This window comes from Lithobates pipiens, unplaced genomic scaffold, assembly GCF_037356315.1.
Source record: "Lithobates pipiens isolate NorthernLeopardFrog02 unplaced genomic scaffold, aLitPip1_a1.2 Scaffold_16, whole genome shotgun sequence".
Lineage (NCBI taxonomy): Eukaryota > Metazoa > Chordata > Amphibia > Anura > Ranidae > Lithobates > Lithobates pipiens.
In genome coordinates, this window is record NW_027507748.1 from 13,026,562 (window position 1) to 13,049,052 (window position 22,491).

At 50.1% G+C, this 22,491-nt stretch overlaps 1 protein-coding gene across 2 annotated transcripts in view; it reads right to left on the reverse strand.

Annotated features, from left to right (window-relative positions):
* The window catches only part of TBX15 (T-box transcription factor 15), a 160,856-nt gene that overhangs the window by 31,085 nt on the left and 107,280 nt on the right, over positions 1-22,491 (reverse strand). For both annotated transcript variants that reach the window (XM_077479580.1, XM_077479579.1), the window contains exons 2-6: positions 21,356-21,572; positions 11,425-11,526; positions 11,087-11,258; positions 10,045-10,212; positions 34-98 (exon numbers count right to left, since the gene is read on the reverse strand). In XM_077479580.1, the coding sequence (XP_077335706.1) occupies positions 34-98; positions 10,045-10,212; positions 11,087-11,258; positions 11,425-11,526; positions 21,356-21,572 (724 nt within the window). The remainder of the gene's footprint in view (positions 1-33; positions 99-10,044; positions 10,213-11,086; positions 11,259-11,424; positions 11,527-21,355; positions 21,573-22,491) is intronic.

Sequence of the window (22,491 nt, forward strand, 5' to 3'; positions counted from 1 at the left end):
AGTTCTTTTATCCAGTTCCATATTTTGACCTACCGGTTCCTTCCTGAGTCCCGGAATCCTTTGGCGAAGGGGTTCCTGTCAATCTTCAGCCTTGTGATCTGTAAGAAAAAGCTTACGGTGACCCAATGGTAATAAATCCTATCTAACAAAGAATAAAAAAAAAAACTCCACAAGCCTCCTTCTGATAAATTTGAAACAAACTCCCATTCCCTACGATAGAACTTTAGTAGAAGAAGGTGCTGCAGGAATAAGGACCACAAAGCCACCACAAAAACCCATGGTATGAGCAAAAATGGTGTAGTTTAGCCAAAGAATACGTGCCTAAGGACCACTAAATGCAAAGGACATTTTGTGCTTGGTAAGGTGATGAAATTCAAACCAAGCCTGCACCATTCCAACCTTGGGTCTAGTAGGGTATCTAGAAGATGTTAGACATGAGAAAAAACAGGTAAAACCACCCCCAATCCCAACCTTTTCAAACACGGATTCTGATATCCCAAAGTAGCCTGGAATCACTGATGGTGGCTCTAATCCTGGGTTCAATTAAAGAGCCAACATTTTCCTCATGCGATGAAGCTTCTTGTTAATTATGGCACCCTTGTTAGGGCTACAGTAACCATTAGGGTTGGCGTACAAGAACATTGGAGATCACTTCCAACATCAGCTTGTGAAGCCGGATAATTACACTTTGAACATCAGTGAAGTCAATGTAGACACCTCTCAAAGATGATAGCCTGGATCAGCGGTCTCCAAATTGGAGCCCAGGGGCCAGATACAACCCTTTGCTTGCCTTTATTTGGCCCTTGGGACACTATTCCATCTACTGACACCAACAACGGGACATCATTGCTGTCACTGACACCAGCTGTGGGGTACCATTCCTCTCACTGACACCAATGCAAGGGCACAATTCCTCCCACTGACACAATGATGGGGCACAATTCCTTCCACTGACACAATGATGGGGCACAATTCCTCCCACTGACACAATGATGGGGCACAATTCCTTCCACTGACACAATGATGGGGCACAATTCCTCCCACTGACACAATGATGGGGCACAATTCCTTCCATTGACACCAACGATTGGGCAGAATTCCTCCCACTGATACCAACGATGGTCCACTATTCCTCCCACTGATACCAACAAAAAGGCACTATTCCTCCCGCTGACACCAATAAAAGGGCACAGATCCTCTCACTGACACAAGCATAAGGGCACAATTCCTTCTACTAACAGTAACGATGGGGCAGAGAGCCTTTCATTGACACCAACAATGGGGCATTACTCCTCCCACTGACACTAATAATGGGGTACTATTGCTTTCACTGACACCAACAATAGGGCATTGTTTACCCCCCCTGGATGCCAGGCCATTTTCTACTCAAACTGGCCATAGCCTACCCCCTAAAGTCTCAAGGACAGTAAACTGGTCCTCTGTTTAGGAATTTTGGAGTCCCCTGACCTAGATGATAGTTTGCTGCCATTTTATAGGGGTCAGCCTGTCAGTGCTCAGACCATACGCCGCACACTGCATCAAATTGGTCTACATGGCTGTCATCCCAGAAGGAAGCCTCTTCTAAAGATGATGCACAAGAAAGCCCACAAACAGTTTGCTGAAGACAAGCAGACTAAGGACATGGATTACTGGAACCATGTCCTGTGGTCTGATGAGACCAAGATAAACGTATTTGGTGCAGGGGCGGATCCAGAGTCTAGTCTCGGGAGGGGCACTGCTATAAAATATGTTTTTTTGGGGGCAATTTATATGGGAAATGGCTGGTATTTGCGCTTCAATCATTACGGCACCATGGTTGTTATGGTGTCAGGATGATTGAAGCGCATTATTTCTATTAATACATTGTAATATAAAATTAAATGGTTCATCTCACCATAATGCAGAATCAGTGGGAGCCCTGAGGATGTCACTTGCCATGTCGCCTGCCACCAAATGTGGATTGTCACTTGCCACGTCACCTGCCACACATTGCGGATTGTCACTTGCCACGTCACCTGCCACACATTGCGGATTGTCACTTGCCACGTCACCTGCCACACATTGCGGATTGTCACTTGCCACGTCACCTGCCACACATTGCGGATTGTCACTTGCCACGTCGCCTGCCACCAGATGCGGATTGCCACGTAGCCTGCCACACATTGCGGATTGCCACTTGCCACGTCACCTGCCACACATTGCGGATTGTCACTTGCCACGTTGCCTGATACACATTGTGGATTGCCACTTCACCTGCCACACATTGGGGATTGTCACTTGCCACGTCACCTGCCACACATTGCGGATTGTCACTTGCCACGTTGCCTGCCACACATTGCGGATTGCCACTTGCCACGTCACCTGCCACACATTGCGGATTGCCACTTGCCACGTAGCCTGCCACACATTGCGGATTGTCACTTGCCACGTCACCTGCCACACATTGCGGATTGTCACTTGCCACGTCACCTGCCACACATTGCGGATTGTCACTTGCCACGTAGCCTGCCACACATTGCGGATTGTCACTTGCCACGTCACCTGCCACACATTGCGGATTGCCACTTGCCACGTCACCTGCCACACATTGCGGATTGTCGCTTGCCACGTCACCTGCCACACATTGCGGATTGTCACTTGCCACGTCACCTGCCACACATTGCGGATTGTCACGTGCCACGTCACCTGCCACACATTGCGAATTGCCACTTGCCACGTAGTCTGCCACACATTGCGGATTGCCACTTGCCACGTAGTCTGCCACACATTGCGGATTGCCACTTGCCACGTAGTCTGCCACACATTGCGGATTGCCACTTGCCACGTAGTCTGCCACACATTGCGGATTGCCACTTGCCACAAAGCCTGCCACACATTGCGGATTGTCACCTACTGTGTCATTTTTCTGCTAAGGTGGTCTTTTGTTGGGTCCCAGAGTGAAGATAGGCAGCAGAGAGATGATGCAATCTCTCTGCTGCACACAGCTTCCTACACAGTGAGGGCAGGACTGGAGGGATGCAGGGCAGTGAGAGATGATGTCATCTCCCTGCTCCCCTGCCTGCTGGCTTCCTGATTGGCCAGCAGCCCTCCTAAGCTGCCCAGCTGCCCCCCCCTCACCCATCCACTCAGCGCGGGTACCCGCGGAACCGGCCGCGATTGGACCCGCGGAACCGGCCCGCTGGTACCCGCGGAACCGGCCGCGATTGGACCCGCGGAACCGGCCGCGATTGGACTCGCGGAACCGGCTTTGCTGTCATCAGCTGCCAGTATTCTCGGAGGGGGCAATTGACCCGTTGCCCCCCCCTGGATCCGCCCCTGGTTTGGTGTCAGATGGTGACAAGCGTGTGTGGGGGCAACCAGGTGAGGAGGACAAAGACAAGTGTGTCTTGTCTACAGACAAGCATGGTGGTGGGAGTGTCATGGTCTGGGGCTGCATGAGTGCTGCCGGCACTGGGGGGCTACAGATCATTGAGGGGACCATGAATGCCAACATGTGACATACTGAAGCAGAGCATGATCCCCTCCCTTCAGAGACTGGACCGCAGGGCAGCATTCCAACATGATAACCACCCCAAACACACCTCCAAGATGACCACTGCCTTGCTAAAGAAGCTGAGGGTAAAGGTGATGGACTGGCCAAGCATGTCTCCAGACCTAAACCCTATTGATCATCTGTGGGACATCCTCAAACAGAAGGTGGAGGAGCGCAAGGTCTCCAACATCCACCAGCTCCGTGATGTCGTCATGGAGGAGGGGAAGAGGTCTTCAGTGGCAACCTGTGAAGCTCTGGTGACCTCCATGCCCAAGAGGGTTAAGACAGTGCTGGAAAATAATGGCGGCCACACAAAATATTGACACATTGGGCCCAATCTGGACATTTTCAGTTAGGGGTGTACTGACTTTTGTTGCCAGCGGTTTAGACATTAATGGCTGTGTGTTGAGTTATTTTGAGGGGACGGCGAATTTACACTGTTATACAAGCTGTACACTCACTACTTTACATTGTAGACAAGTGTCATTTCTTCAGTGTTGTCACATGAAAAGAGAGAAGAAAAGATTTACAAAAATGTGAGGGGTGTACTTACTTTTGTGAGATACTTTATATCTTTTGTGATTAATGGCAAATTCTTGATACATTAGAAATGTAAACTTTTTAATTGAATCACTTTTTTTTTTTTTTTATTAGCAAATAGATAAAATATTTTAGGCACATAGATGTAAGTACAACAGAGTGTTTGAAATGATCTACATTCATTGAAGGCTTTCTCGGGGACCACCAATTCCATCAACTATGGATCATGAAAAGCTCTCTAACCTAATAAAGCTGTTCTGCATTTGCTTTCCATCTGCTTTGCATAATGCTGTAAACAAGCAAGACAATAAAGAATATTTGGCTCCGATATCCTGGCTCTGCCATTTTATAGGGGGATAGCGCTAAAGAGAGAAGAAGGACTAAATGAATCACTAGAACATTACAAAAAAAGGTGCCGAGAGAACAAGAAACAATAGGAGTCAAAACATATCCATAATACAATGTAACATACAACTAGTAGTAGTTAGTCGCGTTCAACTGGACTGTAATGTTGAAGATACTTTGTAGCTTCCCCAAGCCACTTCTTTGGCTTTAAAGAGTGTCAGGAAGATACCCCAACATCCTCACAGGTGGCACCAACACCAAGTGAAGATGTTGGTCGTCCAAGTGCAGGACGGGAGGTACAAAAGTTGTGGACCCCGGTCTAGTTATATAACCTCGTCTTTCATGTTAATCCTTTGAAACACATGGCTGAAGGTGTGAATTGTTGTCAAATTGTTGACACAGAGATGTTAAAACTGTATTATATGTGGAAGACAGATGGTGTTGAACAGGCACGGACTGGGACAAAAAATAGGCCCGGGCATTTTAGATTGCGCAGCCAACCTTTCCAGGGACCGGGGGGGGGGGGGGGGGGGGGGAGGGTTCGGTAGACATTAGCGGGGGTGGCTGGTGTTGGTCCTCCACACTGTAATGTGCAGCGACACTGTAATATAAAGGGAACTGCACTAAAAAGGGGCACTGCAATGATTACAGTGCCCTTTTACGGGGCAGTCCCCTTTATATTATAGTGTCCTAGTCCTATTGTGGCCATGCCAGTACTGTCTGTCTCCTATTGTGTCCATGGCCCAGTGACACTTACCTGCTCTCTGGTGCTGCGGGTATAGGGTGGCTCCCTCTGGCGCTGCAGGTGCAGGGTGGCTCTCTCTGGTGGTGCGGTGCAGTGTGGCTCTCTCTGGTGGTGTAGTGCAGCGTGGCTCTCTCTGGGGGTGCGGTGCAGCGTGGCTCTCTCTGGTGGTGCGGTTCAGCATTGCGCTCTCTCTGGTGGTGCGGTGCAGCGCCGCGCTCTCTCTGGTGGTGCGGTGCAGCGTCGCGCTCTCTCTGGTGGTGCGGTGCAGCGTCGCGCTCTCTCTGGTGGTGCGGTGCAGCGTCGCGCTCTCTCTGGTGGTGCGGTGCAGCGTCGCGCTTTCTCTGGTGGTGCGGTGCAGCGTCGCGCTTTCTCTGGTGGTGCGGTGCAGCGTCACGCTCTCTCTGGTGGTGCGATGCTCCTTCGCGCTCTCTCTGGTGGTGCGGTGCAGCGTCGCGCTCTCTCTCTGGTGGTGCGGTGCAGCGTCGCGCTCTCTCTCTGGTGGTGCGGTGCAGCGTCGCGCTCTCTCTCTGGTGGTGCGGTGCAGCGTCGCGCTCTCTCTCTGGTGGTGCGGTCTAGCGTCACTCTCTCTGGTGGTGCGGTACAGCGTGGCTGGTTGTGCTGGGGCTATTAGTTCCCCCAGCACAGTCCTCTGTTTCATTGCCATAGCTGCTACAAGCACTCCTCAGCTTGTTTCCGGGTTTTCTCTTTCACCCCAGCAGAGTGCATGCTGGGGACTGTAGTTTGCTCCCCGCTGAGACCAATGGTGCCATGTATCTCTGGGACTACATTTCCCAAGATGCCCCTCTAGTTGGTTCTGATTGGCCCTCTGTGTTGGCCAATGGGGAGGGAAAACTACCAAAAAGGAACGCCTTCTCTTCCCCTGCTGCCGAGTGCCGACGTGAGAAGGGGAAGGGGAGGGGGAGCGAGGGGGGGGAAGAGTGCAGCAGCCTGAAGCTCTCCCCACCGCGCGGACGCTCACAGCTGGAGGAGGAGAGCGGAACTGTCAGCGCGGCGCTGAGGCTGAGCTGTGTGTGAGAGAGACACACAGCACAGCCCATGCAGCCGCCAGTTCCGCAGGACACAGGCACGGCCGTATGGCGGTAGGCGAGCGGCGGCCGTGGCCTGTGTTAACCACAATCATGCCGCGGCCGCCGCTTACCCCCCGCTGTGCGGCCTGATCATCAACAGGCCACGGGCGGCCCCGGCCCACCGGGCAAATGCCCGGTCTGCCCTATGGCCAGTCCGGGCCTGGTGTTGAAGGCCTCCAACCAACGATGGTTCTTCCAGTTTACTGTAGATGGCTTCTTTTACAGCGCCTTGCGAAAGTATTCGGCCCCCTTGAACTTTTCAACCTTTTGCCACATTTCAGGCTTCAAACATAAAGATATAAAATGTTTATTTTTTGTGAAAAATCACCAACAAGTGGGACACAATTGTGAAGTGGAACGAAATCTATTGGATTTTTGAAACTTTTTTAACTAATAAAAAAATGAAAAGTGGGGCGTGCAAAATGATTCGGCCCCCTTGCGTTAATACTTTGTAGAGCCACCTTTTGCTTCGATTACAGCTGCAAGTCGCTTGGGGTGTCTCTATCAGTTTTGCACATCGAGAGACTGAAATTCTTGCCCATTCTTCCTTGCAAAACAGTGGAGCTCAGTGAGGTTGGATGGAGAGCGTTTGTGAACAGCAGTTTTCAGCTCTTTCCACAGATTCTCGATTGGATTCAGGTCTGGACTTTGACTTGGCCATTCTAACACCTGGATACGTTTATTTGTGAACCATTCCTTTGTAGATTTTGCTGTATGTTTGGGATCATTGTCTTGTTGGAAGATAAATCTCCGTCCCAGTTTCAGGTCTTTTGCAGACTCCAACAGGTTTTCATCCAGAATGGTCCTGTATTTGGCTGCATCCATCTTCCCCTCAATTTTAACCATCTTCCCTGTCCCTGCTGAAGAAAAGCAGGCCCAAACCATGATGCTGCCACTACCATGTGTGACAGTGGGGATGGTGTGTTGAGGGTGATGAGCTGTGTTGCTTTTACGCCAAACATATCGTTTTGCATTGTGGGCAAAAAGTTGGATTTTGGTTTCATCTGACCAGAGCACCTTCTTCCACATGTTTGGTGTGTCTCCCAGGTGGCTTGTGGCAAACTTTAGACGAGACTTTTTATGGATATCTTTGAGAAATGGCTTTCTTCTTGCCACTCTTCCATAAAGGCCAGATTTGTGCAGTGTACCACTGATTGTTGTCCTATGGACAGACTCTCCCACCTCAGCTGTAGTTCTCTGCAGTTCATCCAGAGTGATCATGGGCCTCTTGGCTGCATCTCTGATCAGTCTTCTCCTTGTCTGAGCTGAAAGTTTAGAGGGACGGCCAGGTCTTGGTAGATTTGCAGTGGTCTGATACTCCTTCCATTTCAAAATGATCGCTTGCACAGTGCTCCTTGGGATGTTTAAAGCTTGGGAAATCTTTTTGTATCCAAATCCGGCTTTAAACTTCTCCACAACAGTATTACGACAGTATTGATATGAAAAAGTTGCCCTCCTATGTAGGACAACCCATTTGTTTAAAGGCGTTGTGTCTTCAATTGACAGGTCTTTGTGTCTTCAATTGACAGGTCTTTGTATTCATCACTACTCTGCACTGCATATACCAAGAGGGTGGTGGGTCTTTTAGATGTCCACGCTTCTATATTGCTGAGCTTGAAGGACACAGGGGTGTGATGTCTGTTGAAGCCTTTTCTGAGTTTTTCAACACTCCAGCTACATGTTGGATGACTATATTACATGCGTTCGGTAGTTCTACCACTTTCACACTTCCCATCCTGTTCTCGGAGAACCAACATCTGCCTTGAGACATTCCATGGTGATTGGATTAAGGGGTTGGTGCTACCTGTATGGATATAAATTTAAGGGTATGTTCCTGCATTTATTGGAATGGAAGAAACGGTTTGGAGAAGCTACAAAATATCTTCAACGGAACGCGTCCAGTTGAACGTGACCAACTACTACTAGATATACCAGGATATGGACAAATGAGAACCTTCACAGACCTGTCCTTGACAGCAGGTTAAAAAAAGAGTTAAAGAAAAATTTTGGAATGTGATAAGTTAATAAGAATAAAGGATGTTCAAGAGAATGGCTCATTGGGAAAAGATTAAACATCAGCTAGAATAGACCTAATAGAAGTCCAACTGGAATAGAGCGGGGTCAAGGGATACTACTAGACATACGAAAACCTGCATAAATGAGAATCTTCACAGAGATGCAAGATGCACTGAAAGGGTAAAAGGGGGAACAGAAGAAGATTTAGGGGTACTGGCTAAACTTGTAACTGGGGAAATAGAGGCTCCACAATAGCTACCCGGTCTTTTATCATGTATGTAAAGATTCTGAACTGATAAAAACATGTCAAACTTTATCTGTTCTGATTTCTCAGTTATGCTAAGGATTTCCTACAAAGACCTTCAGAAAACATCCTAATGGCAGGACATTGCTACAGCCATGGCGAAGCCACTTCCCAGAAAACTATGGACATCCTAATGGTGGGACATTGCTACAGCAGTGAAGAGACCACTTACCAGAAAACTAAGGGCATCCTAATGGTGGGACAATGCTACAGCGGTGGAGAAGCCACTTCCCAGAAAACTATGGACATCATAATGGCGGGACATTGCTACAACAGCGGAGAAGCCACTTCCCAGAAAACTATGTGCATCCTAATGGTGGGACAATGCTACAGCAATGGCAAAGCCACTTCCCAGAAAACTATAGACATCCTAATAGTGGGACATTGCTACAACAGTGGAGAAGCCACTTCCCAGAAAACTATGGATATCCTAATGGTGGGACATTGCTACAACAGTGGAGAAGCCACTTCCCAGAAAACTAAGGGCATCCTAATGATGGGACAATGCTACAGCGGTGGAGAAGCCACTTCCCAGAAAACGATGGGGCACCTAAATGGCGGGACACTACTACAGCAGTGGAGAAGCCACTTCCCAGAAAACTATGGGCATCCTAATAGTGGGACATTGCTACAGCAGTGGAGATACCACTTCCCAGAAAACTATAGGCATCCTAAAGGTGAAACATTGCTACAGCAGTGGAGAAGCCACTTTCCAGAAAGCTATGGGCATCCTAATGGTGGGACATTGCTACAGCAGTGGAGAAGTCACTTCCCATAAAATTATGGACATCCTAATGGTGGGACATTGCTACAACAGTGGAGAAGCCACTTCCCAGAAAACCATGGGCATCCTAATGGTGGGACAATGCTACAGCGGTGGAGAAGCCACTTCCCAGAAAACTATGGGCATCCAAATAGCAGGACACTACTACAGCAGTGGAGAAGCCACTCCCCAGAAAACTATGGGCATCCTAATGGTGAAACATTGCTACAGCAGTGGAGAAGCCACTTCCCAGAAAGCTATGGGCATCCTAATGGTGGAACAATGCTACAGCAGTGGAGAAGCCACTTCCCAGAAAGCTATGGGCATCCTAATGGTGGAACAATGCTACAGCAGTGGAGAAGCCACTTCCCAGAAAACTATGGGTATCCAAATGGTGGGACACTACAACAGCTGTAGAGAAGCCACTTCCCAGAAAACTATGGACATCCAAATGGTGAAACATTGCTACAGCAGTGGAGAAGCCACTTCCCAGAAAGCTATGGGCATCCTAATGGTGGAACAATGCTACAGCAGTGGAGAAGCCACTTCCCAGAAAACTATGGACATCCAAATGGCGGGACACTACAACAGCTGTGGAGAAGCCACTTCCCAGAAAACTATGGGCAACCTAATGGTGGGACAATGCTACAGCAGTGGAGAAGCCACTTCCCATAAACCATGGCTGGGACAGCCTGGCCTTTGTCTCCTCACCTGTTGGTTCTGGTAGGCCGTTACTGTCGTGAACACAGTTTCGGGAAAGCTGAAGGTCTTCACTCCTTCTCCGGTCGGAACGGGCTTGGTGGGTGACAGCTCGCTGCTGAAGTCTTTGCGGATGACGTGGACTCGGGGCTGGTACTTGTGCATGGAGTGCAGGATTATCTGTAACCACATACACGGAGTCATGGCATTACTCCCTGTATCCAAACACAGACCAGTGGAGGATTAAGAGGCATGCAGTGTTCGCAAGGAACGCAAAACGCTAATAAGAAATGTCATACGAAGGCAGCCATTAGATACCAATGTGTTCTGTGGATGTCTGCGATCTATAGCGAACCTTACTATCAAAGTGTCACACCAAAGCAACTAATCAGGCGAGAAACTAAACTATTACCAATGAAAGGAGTGTGTGTGATTGCTTTTTTTTTTTTTTTGGTGGAGAATGCGGGCACTGATGTAAGTGATTGCTTTAAGACCTCACCATTATTTTTCTATAATATGTAAAAAAGCTGAACTCCAGGCTGATATAAAAGACACAAACTAACCCCTTCACACACCAGCCATGCTGATAGGAGGAGAGAACAGAGTGAGATGAGCTAATCAGTGCTGCTTGACCTTTTATTCTCCAGTCAAAGGTTGGGTGAGGGAAGGAGACCTGTAAATGAAAGTGAAACTGCTGCTGCAAAAAAATCTCCCCATACGGGGCTATGTTGTGTTGGCAGAGCTGTGTAAATCCCAGGACTGGCTGGGCAGAAATACGAATCCTCTGGCATGTAAAACAGCTCCCATATATATGTATTTCATCTGCGTATTTAGCTGTTTGCCTGGAGTTCAGCTTTAGAACATAGGTTTTTAACCTGAACCACTTTATATAGGATTAAGGTGCCAGTGTACCATGTACAACGTGCAAATCAATATGAAAGATCCATTTTCACTTTTGCTCAATGTATATTTGGCAAATAATTCCCCCACCCATCCTTTTTTCACCCCCCCCCCCCCCAAGCGACAAACATTCAGAGGTGCAGATATGACTTACATGTCCCTGATCGTCCAGCTCATTGTTGGTAAGTTTGAGTTTATCGAAGCTGACCACCTGCCTCATCCAGGTGTCCCCGGAGGCCAAGGAGTCCGGGTGGATGTAAACCCGGGGAGGTACGGGCGAGTCGGCGTTCCCAGCCACCATCCACTTAGAGCTGTGATAGACGTACCTAGGAGGGGGAGGAGAGATATTTGTTAAAGGACCTGTAGGCATCAGATGGACAGTTCTTGTAGGTTCTTAAGGGTTTTGTAGCCCCTTCTATCAGTAGGTAGACACACACACTCTTATATTAACGGTTCCTGATTATTTGGTGGGTAGATATAAGACCTTATTACCTGTATCTTTTGTTGTCCACGGGTACAATGTCCATCGCAATGTAATACTGCTGGTGGGGGTCCAATCCGGAGATCTTCACCCGCATGGCTGGGAACATTCTCCTACAAGATGGGAACAAAGGCAGGGAGAGTGAGGGTAATCCCAACCGCCCAACAAGTACAAGTGACATTTTCGGGTCTATGGTTATATACGTAATAAATATATTATATTAATTGAGTATAATATTTGTAATGTTCATAGTTTGATTTGGTTTCTAGTACCAATGAATCCCCTATCATCATACTGGTGACTAACTATCTAATGCAGCCACCTCAATCAGGGATACATGGAAAACTAGTGTTCCTCCAAAGGTTCCTAGGGGTCCCTTGAGTTGTGGCCTTATTGACCTTCAATTATGACGGTGCCTGTATAATTGGTGCCCATGTGTGAGGTCAGGTCGGATGAGAAGACCTGGCTCACCATCAGCGTTCCAAATCATCCCAAAGGCGTTCAGTAGAGTTGGAGTCAGAGCTCTCTGGAGGACATACAAGTTCCTCCACACCAAACTGGTCAAACCATGTCTGGATGGAGCTGGCTCGGTGCCTGTATAATTGGTGCCCATGTGTGAGGTCAGGTTGGATGAGAAGAGCTAGCTCACCATCAGCGTTCCAATTCATCCCAAAGGCGTTCAGTAGAGTTGGAGTCAGAGCTCTCTGGAGGACACACAAGTTCCTCCACACCAAAGTGGTCAAACCATGTCTGGATGGAGCTGGCTCGGTGCCTGTATAATTGGTGCCCATGTGTGAGGTCAGGTTGGATGAGAAGAGCTAGCTCACCATCAGCGTTCCAATTCATCCCAAAGGCGTTCAGTAGAGTTGGAGTCAGAGCTCTCTGGAGGACACACAAGTTCCTCCACACCAAAGTGGTCAAACCATGTTTGGATGGAGCTGGCTCGGTGCCTGTATAATTGGTGCCCATGTGTGTGGTAAGGTTGGATGAGAAGAGCTAGCTCACCATCAGCGTTCCAATTCATCCCAAAGGCGTTCAGTAGAGTTGGAGTCAAAGCTCTCTGGAGGACACACAAGTTCCTCCACACCAAAGTGGTCAAACCATGTTTGGATGGAGCTGGCTCGGTGCCTGTATAATTGATGCCCATGTGTGAGGTCAGGTTGGATGAGAAGAGCTAGCTCACCATCATCGTTCCAATTCATCCCAAAGGCGTTCAGTAGAGTTGGAGTCAGAGCTCTCTGGAGGACACACAAGTTCCTCCACAGAAGAGCTAGCACACCATCAGCGTTCCAAATCATCCCAAAGGCGTTCAGTAGAGTTGGAGTCAGAGCTCTCTGAAGGACACACAAGTTCCTCCACACCAAACTGGTCAAACCATGTTTGGATGGAGCTGGCTCGGTGCCTGTATAATTGGTGCCCATGTGTGAGGTCAGGTTGGACGAGAAGAGCTAGCTCACCATCATCGTTCCAATTCATCCCAAAGGCGTTCAGTAGAGTTGGAGTCAGAGCTCTTTGGAGGACACACAAGTTCCTCCACAGAAGAGCTAGCTCACCATCAGTGTTCCAATTCACCCCAAAGGCGTTCAGTAGAGTTGGAGTCAGAGCTCTCTGGAGGACACACAAGTTCCTCCACACCAAACTGGTCAAACCATGTCTGGATGGAGCTGGCTCGGTGCCTGTATAATTGATGCCCATGTGTGAGGTCAGGTTGGACGAGAAGAGCTAGCTCACCATCATCGTTCCAATTCATCCCAAAGGCGTTCAGTAGAGTTGGAGTCAGAGCTCTCTGGAGGACACACAAGTTCCTCCACACCAAACTGGTCAAACCATGTCTGGATGGAGCTGGCTCAGTGCCTGTATAATTGATGCCCATGTGTGAGGTCAGGTTGGACGAGAAGAGCTAGCTCACCATCATCGTTCCAATTCATCCCAAAGGCGTTCAGTAGAGTTGGAGTCAGAGCTCTCTGGAGGACACACAAGTTCCTCCACACCAAACTGGTCAAACCATGTCTGGATGGAGCTGGCTCGGTGCCTGTATAATTGATGCCCATGTGTGAGGTCAGGTTGGATGAGAAGAGCTAGCTCACCATCATCGTTCCAATTCATCCCAAAGGCGTTCAGTAGAGTTGGAGTCAGAGCTCTTTGGAGGACACACAAGTTCCTCCACAGAAGAGCTAGCTCACCATCAGCGTTCCAATTCACCCCAAAGGCGTTCAGTAGAGTTGGAGTCAGAGCTCTCTGGAGGACACACAAGTCCCTCCACACCAAACTGGTCAAACCATGTCTGGATGGAGCTGGCTTGGTGCCTGTATAATTGATGCCCATGTGTGAGGTCAGGTTGGACGAGAAGAGCTAGCTCACCATCATCGTTCCAATTCATCCCAAAGGCGTTCAGTAGAGTTGGAGTCAGAGCTCTCTGAAGGACACACAAGTTCCTCCACACCAAACTGGTCAAACCATGTCTGGATGGAGCTGGCTCGGTGCCTGTATAATTGGTGCCCGTGTGTGAGGTCAGGTTGGATGAGAAGAGCTAGCTCACCATCATCGTACCAATTCATCCCAAAGGCGTTCAGTAGAGTTGGAGTCCGAACTCTCTCCGTTCCTCCACACCAAACTGGTCAAACCACGTCTTGATGGAGCTGGCTCTACTTATTTTGGAAGGCATCCCTCAAAATTTTCGGACGTGCCCTGTGGGAATGTGTGCCCATTAAGTCAAAAGAACCTTTGTGAGGTCAGGTACTGATGTTGGATGAGAAGACCTGGTGTTTACTAGTCAAACCATGTCTTTATGGAGCTTGCTGTGAACATAGGGACGCAGTCATGCTTGAACCGGAAAGGGTCTTCACCCAATTGTTGGTTGTAGGAGCACAATTGTCTGCAGTGTCTTTGTATGAGCATTTAGTATTAACAGAACCCATCACTAGAGACACCTGAATGCTGTCACTCGGAGGAGGTTCCACATACTGTAGTTATATTGTACAAAGCTGTTTAATAGAATATAATGTATTATGTTTTCTTATATTACAATAGGGAGGGGTTTACACTATTTTCATTTCTTTTCTTTCTTTTTTGCTGTCTATGTACCAAAAACACAACAGGAAGTGAGAGGAAAACTCCCCAAAGCTTCCCCCTCTTATATAGTTGTCACAGAAACAGCTGTTCCCCTTGAAGATTTCCCTTCCCCCTCACCTCTTGTTTTGGTGATAAAACAGGGGTCTGCAAACTTTTTAAACAAAGGGCCAGTTTACTGTCCTTCAAACTTTAGGTGGTGGTGGGGGGGGGGGGGGGCGGATAATGGCCAGTGGGGCAAGAAAATGTCCTGGCATTATTTGGATTAAACAATGCACCATCAGTGGTATTAGTGCCCCATCATTGGTGTCAGTGGGAGGAATAGTGCCCCATCATTGGCATCAGTGGGAGGAATAGTGCCCCATCATTGGCATCAGTGGGAGGAATAGTGCCCCATCATTGGTGTCAGTGGGAGGAATAGTGTCCCATCTTTGGTGTCAGTGGGAGGAATAGTACCCCATCATTGGTGTCAGTGGGAGTAATAGTGCCTCACCTTTGGTGTCAGTGGGAGGAATAGTGCCCCATCATTGGCATCAGTGGGAGGAATACTGCCCCATCATTGGTGTCAGTGGAAAGAACAGTGCCACATCATTGGTGTCAGTGGGAGGAATAGTGCCCCATCATTGGTATCAGTGGGAGGAATAGTGCCCCATCATTGGTGTCAGTGGGAGAAATAGTGCCCCATCATTGGGAGGAATAGTGTCCCATTGTTGGTGTCAGTGGTAGAAATAGTTCTCAATCATTGGTATCAGTGAGAGGAATAGTGCCCCATCATTGGTATCAGTGGGAGGAATAGTGCCCCATCATTGGTATCAGTGGGAGGAATAGTGCCCCATCGCTGGTATCAGTGGGAGGAATAGTTCCCCATCATTGGTGTCAGTGGAGGGAATAGTGCCCCATCATTGGTATCAGTGGGAGGAATAGTGCCCCATCATTGTTATCAGTGGGAGGAATAGTGCCCCATCATTGGCGTCAGTGGGAGAAATAGTGCCCCATCATTGGTGTCAGTGGAAAGAACAGTGTCCCATCATTCGTATCAGTGGGAGGAATAGTGCCCCATCATTGGTATCAGTGGGAGGAATAGTGCCCCATCATTGGTATCAGGGGGAGGAATAGTGCCCCATCATTGGTGTCAGTGGGAGAAATAGTGCCCCATCATTGGGAGGAATAGTGTCCCATTGTTGGTGTCAGTGGTAGAAATAGTTCTCAGTCATTGGTATCAGTGAGAGGAATAGTGCCCCATCATTGGTATCAGTGGGAGGAATAGTGCCCCATCATTGGTATCAGTGGAGGGAATAGTGCCCCATCATTGGTATCAGTGGGAGGAATAGTGCCCCATCATTGGTATCAGTGGGAGGAATAGTGCCCCATTGTTGGTATCAGTGGGAGGAATAGTGCCCCATCATTGGTATCAGTGGGAGGAATAGTGCCCCATTGTTGGTATCAGTGGGAGGAATAGTGCCCCATCATTGGTATCAGTGGGAGGAATAGTGCCCCATCATTGGTGTCAGTGGGAGAAATAGTGCCCCATCATTGGGAGGAATAGTGTCCCATTGTTGGTGTCAGTGGTAGAAATAGTTCTCAATCATTGGTATCAGTGAGAGGAATAGTGCCCCATCATTGGTATCAGTGGGAGGAATAGTGCCCCATCATTGGTATCAGTGGGAGGAATAGTGCCCCATCGCTGGTATCAGTGGGAGGAATAGTTCCCCATCATTGGTGTCAGTGGAGGGAATAGTGCCCCATCATTGGTATCAGTGGGAGGAATAGTGCCCCATCATTGTTATCAGTGGGAGGAATAGTGCCCCATCATTGGCGTCAGTGGGAGGAATAGTGCCCCATCATTGGTGTCAGTGGAAAGAACAGTGTCCCATCATTCGTATCAGTGGGAGGAATAGTGCCCCATCATTGGTATCAGTGGGAGGAATAGTGCCCCATCATTGGTATCAGTGGGAGGAATAGTGCCCCATCATTGGTGTCAGTGGGAGAAATAGTGCCCCATCATTGGGAGGAATAGTGTCCCATTGTTGGTGTCAGTGGTAGAAATAGTTCTCAGTCATTGGTATCAGTGAGAGGAATAGTGCCCCATCATTGGTATCAGTGGGAGGAATAGTGCCCCATCATTGGTATCAGTGGAGGGAATAGTGCCCCATCATTGGTATCAGTGGGAGGAATAGTGCCCCATCATTGGTATCAGTGGGAGGAATAGTGCCCCATTGTTGGTATCAGTGGGAGGAATAGTGCCCCATCATTGGTATCAGTGGGAGGAATAGTGCCCCATCATTGGTATCAGTGGAAGGAATAGTGCCCCATTGTTGGTGTCAGTGGGAGGAATAGTGCCCCATCATTGGTATCAGTGGGAGGAATAGTGCCCCATTGTTGGTATCAGTGGGAGAAATAGTGCCCCATTGTTGGTATCAGTGGGAGGAATAGTGCCCCATCATTGGTATCAGTGGAAGGAATAGTGCCCCATTGTTGGTGTCAGTGGGAGGAATAGTGCCCCATCATTGGTATCAGTGGGAGAAATAGTGCCCCATTGTTGGTATCAGTGGGAGACCACTGCTCTAAAATATTAGCTTTCTGCTAAATTTCTGTTTTAGTGAAATGGTCATCAGGACAAACCGAGGCAAACAAACAGCAATAAAAACAGAACAGAGGTTCTAACCCTTTCCCTATTCTATGCAAAACAAACACACAAAAAATGTATTGCCTTTTACACACACTTGAATTATCCGGCCCTCCTAGGTGTAGGGTGAGACCTCCAGACCAGATGCGGGTGATCGGCACCTCCCATCCCCGGCAGGTTAATGTGGTCACATAAACATTGTCATTTATTTCTCTCCTGCCACCCGACCTCTGACCCCGGCCCCTGGTTGCCCAGCCGGGCACACTATGGGGATTTGCCTCCCAGACATTCAGATTAGACACTTTCTGCCATTACAGCCATTTCCAGCTTCCTAAACAACCGACACGTCGGAGACAAACTATCAACTTCTCCGAAAATGTTACAAAAGAGGAAAAAGATACAAATTTACTAAAATCACATCCTAATGGGAAATGAAAAAGATACTTTAAAGGAGAACTATTGGGGGGGGGGGGGGGGGAAATGTTCTGCGGCATTTAAAGGGGAATTAAAGCGTTTGCACGGCTTAGCTTCTTTTTTTAAAATAAAATAACAAACATGTTACACATACCTGCCCAGTGCCATGAGTGGCCCCCGATACTTCCCTTCTGGGGGTCCCCTGCCAGCATGCTGCAGAGAAGAACCCTTAAAGTGATACTAACGCTGTGTTATGTTTTTTTTTAGATAACAATAATGTTATACTTACCTGTTTTCTGTGGTGATTTTGCACAGAGCATCGCCATCCTCTTCCTTTTAGTTCCCCCCCACTGGTGCTCCTGGCTTCTCCCCCTCAAGCAATGCCCCCAGAGAAAGCCACTTGCCCTGGGGGTCACCGCTGCAAGCTCACTCCCGAGCCCCTGCTCTATGCGCCCATAAGCCCCCCACTCCGATCCTCTTCTTTTCAGCTCCCCCCGCTGGTGCTCTTTGCTCCTCCCCCTTCAAGCAGTGCCCCCAGAGAAAGCCGATTGCCCTGGGGTCATCGCTGCAAGCTCGCTCCTGAGCCCCTGCTCTATGTGTCCATAAGCCCCCCAACCCCGATCCTCCTTTCGGCTCCCCACGCTAGTGCTCCTGGCTCCTCCCCCTTGAGCAGTGCCCCCCGAGAAAGCCACTTGCCCTGGGGTCACCATTGCAAGCTTTCTCCTGAGCCCTTGCTCTATGCGTCCATAAGCCCCCCACCCTGATACTCTTCTTTTCAGCTCCCCCGCTGGTACTCCTGGCCCTTCATGCAGTGCCCCCAAAGAAAGTCGCTTACCCTTGGGTCTCCGCTGCAAGCTCGCTCCCAAGCCCCTGCTCTATGCGTCCATAATCCCCCCACCCTGATACTCTTCTTTTCAGCTCTCCCGCTGGTGCTCTTTGCTCCTCCCCCTCAAGCAATGCCCCCAGAGAAAGCCACTTGCCCTGGGGTCACCGCTGCAAGCTCGCTCCTGAGCCCCTGCTCTATGCGCCCATAAGCCCCCCACTCCGATCCTCTTCTTTTCAGCTCCCCCGCTGGTGCTCTTTGCTCCTCCCCCTTCAAGCAGTGCCCCCAGAGAAAGCCGATTGCCCTGGGGTCATCGCTGCAAGCTCGCTCCTGAGCCCCTGCTCTATGTGTCCATAAGCCCCCCAACCCCGATCCTCCTCTTTTCAGCTCCCCACACTAGTGCTCCTGGCTTCTTTCCCTCGTGCAGTGCCCCCAGAGAAAGCCGCATACCCTGGGGTCACCACTGCAAGCTCGCTCCCGAGCCCCTGCTCTATGCGTCCATAATCCTCCCACCCCGATCCTCTAATTTTCAGCTCCCCACGATGGCACTCCTGGCTCCTCCCCCTCGAGCAGTGCCCCCAGAGAAAGCCATTTGCCCTGGGGTCACCACTATAAGCTTGCTCCTGAGCCCCTGTTCTATGTGTCCATAAGCCCCCCAACCCCGATCCTCCTTTCTGCTCCCCACACTAGTGCTCCTGGCTCCTCCCCCTCGAGCAGTGCCCCCAGAGAAAGCCGCTTGCCCTGGGGTCACCGTTGCAAGCTTTCTCCTGAGCCCCTGCTTTATGCGTCCATAAGCCCCCCCACCCCGATACTCTTCTTTTCAGCTTCCCACGCTAGTGCTCCTGGCTCCTCCCCCTCGTGCAGTTCCTCCAGAGAAAGCCGATTGCCTTGGGGTCACCGCTGCAAGGTCGCTCCTGAGCCCCTGCTCTATGCGTCCATAAGCTCCCGAACCTCGATCCTCCTTTTGGCTACCCACGCTAGTGCTCCTGGCTCCTCCCCCTCGAACAGCACCCCCAGCGAAAGCCACTTGCCCTGGCGTCACCTGAATCCTTGCTCTATGCGTCCATAAGCCCTCCACCTTGATCCTCTTCTTTTCAGCTCCCCCGCATGTACTCCTGGCTCGTCCCCCTCGAGCAGTGCCCCCAGAGAAAGCCACTTGCCCTGGGGTCCCCACTACAAGCTTGCTCCTGAGCCCCTGTTCTATGTGTCCATAAGCCCCCCAACCCCGATCCTCCTTTCGGCTCCCCACGCTAGTGCTCCTGGCTCCTCCCCCTTGAGCAGTGCCCCCCGAGAAAGCCACTTGCCCTGGGGTCACCATTGCAAGCTTTCTCCTGAGCCCTTGCTCTATGCGTCCATAAGCCCCCCACCCTGATACTCTTCTTTTCAGCTCCCCCGCTGGTACTCCTGGCCCCTCCCCCTCGAGCAGTGCCCCCAGAGAAAGCCGCTAGCCCTGGGGTCACCGCTGCAAGCTCGCTCCTGAGCCCCTGCTCTATGCTTCCATAAGCCCCCCACCCTGATCCTCTTCTTTTTAGCTCCCCCCGCTGGTGCTCCTTGCTTCTCCTCTTCGAGCAGTGCCCCCAGAGAAAGCCGCTTGCCCTGGGGTCACCGCTGCAAGCTCGCTCCTGAGCCCCTGCTCTATGCGTCCATAAGCCCCCCACCCCAATCCTCTTTTTTTCAGCTCCCCCCGCTGGTGCTCCTTGCTCCTCCTCTTCGAGCAGTGCCCCCAGAGAAAGCCGCTTGCCCTGGGGTAACCGCTGCAAGCTCGCTCCTGAGCCCCTGCTCTATGCATCCATAAGCCCCCCACCCCAATCCTCTTTTTTTCAGCTCCCCCCGCTGGTGCTCCTTGCTCCTCCTCTTCGAGCAATGCCCTCAGAGAAAGCTGCTTGCCCTGGGGTCACCACTGCAAGCTTGCTCCTGAGCCCTTGCTCTATGCGTCCATAATTCCCCCACCCCGATCCTCTTCTTTTCAGCTCCCCCGCTGGTACTCCTGGCTCCTCCCCCTCGAGCATTGCCCCCAGAGAAAGCCGCTTGCCCTGGGGTCACCGCTGCAAGCTTGCTCCTGAGCCCCTGTTCTATATGTCCATAAGCCCCCCAACCCCAATCCTCCTTTCAGCTCCCCACGCTAGTGCTCCTGGCTCCTCCCCCTCGAGCAGTGCCCCCAGCGAAAGCCACTTGCCCTGGGGTCACCACTGCAAGCTCGCTCCTGAGCCCTTGCTCTATGCGTCCATAAGCCCCCCCACCCCGATCCTCTTCTTTTCAGCTCCCCCCGCTGGTGCTCCTCGCTCCTCCCCCTTGAGCAGTGCCCCCAGAGAAAGCCACTTGCCCTGTGGTTACTGCTGCAAGCCCCTCCTCCCCTCCTCATTGGCTCGCTGGCTGTGATTTACATTCGTGGGAGCCAATGGGCTCCTGCTGTTGTCTCGGCCAATGAGGAGGGAGATTTCCCATGCAACTGAGGCTGATGTGAACATCGCTGGATCGGAGGGGGGCCAAGGTAAGGATTGAGGTGCTGGGAAGGGGGGGGGGGGTGGCCGCTGGTGGCCTTAAGCCTTTATAAGCAGTGGCCTGTCTGCAGAAGTCCAACATGCACCCTGTTGAGTCAGTCAGATCTCTCTAGTCTGCAAACCTCCTGTTCCTCAATGAATGAAGAACTCTATCTCTGACTCCAAGGGGGTGACCTCTGCAGAGAGACTACTGCTTGCCCCTGGAAGGTATTTAGCTCTTTTAAAAAAAAAAACGTTGAATTAGGCTTTAAAGAGTGAATTCACTTTTGGGTTAGAAATGGATATTCACCGATATTATTCTCCACAGATCTGATTGAACCCAAAGCCAACATCTTGTACAGCACATGCCTTCAGTGCAGCACCTGGAAGCATGTACATAGGAAATGTGCTGAGAGAGCAGAGGCGCAGAGGCGCGGGCTGGCGATGTTTTAATAAGCAAGTTAGCGACAGATTTCCATAGATGGAGATGGGCGGAGTCCGCCGTACGTGTAGCCGCCATTGGCACCCACCTGCCCGCTTTGGTGATGATCATCTCGGTGCCGATGTCGTGGAATCTCTTCCAGAGGTCCGCACACTGCAGCTCCACCTGGATCTCATCCATAGAGGACACGGACAGCGTCTGGGGGTCGGGGACTCGAGGGGGAGCCAAATCCGGGCAGGATTCATAGGAGCAGGACGTCCTCTCCGCCAGGACCTCGGTGTCCGAGCCGGTGCTGTGCTCCGAATCTGCCGGGAGAACACAAAACAGTCAGATCTACGCCTGGGGGCAATTCTAGAACAATCATCGGCACTGGAAATAAAAAACCTGCCTGTGCTGCCCCACAGCGGTCGGGGTTCATAGGGAGCACCAAAGGGACAATCTCATTGGCTGCATTCAGGTCACACAGACAGTTCTTATTTCAGATATTTCGATAAGGGAGTTGTAAGGTTTATGGATACAAAGAACACTTTCTAATTCAATTTGCTTAAAAAAATAAAAAAAAAACTTTTTCTATCCACTTTCAGAAAAATAAACTGTTGCCTTCTTGCAGCCATGGCAATAGTACTCAGACTGTCCCAAGATTTCCCAGCATTCCATATCCCCTGTACTTAACTGGATAACAGTCGCTCCCAGGGGGTAATATTAAGGTGTATGTTGGGTGGGGGGTGGAGTGTTGCACGGGGGGGGGGGGGGGATAGAGGATAAGGATGGATGTATTATTGATAAGATTACAATGTATTATACAGAAGGGTACTAGTGGGATTAGGGGTATTAGAAAAGGGAGGGGGATGAGGGGGAATTATTGAGGCTAAAGGGTATTGGGGGGGGGTGATGAGGAAGTATTATACAGGAGAAGGGGTATTATATTGAAGGATTGGGGGGGGGGGGTGATGAAGGTATTATACAGCAGGGAAAAGGGGGTATTACTGAGGAGAAGAGGTAACATAACGGGGGGGGGGGGGGTGAGGGGGTGTTATTGAAGATAGGGAGTAAAGGGGTATTATATAAAGCGATGGTGGGTATTATATGGAGGAATAAGGGGGTGTTATATGGCAGGATGAGGGATATTATATTATATGAGACAAGGGGGTAATATATGGGGGGATGGGGAGGTTTTATATGAGGGGAAAAAGGGGTATTATATGGGTAGACAAGGTAATATAT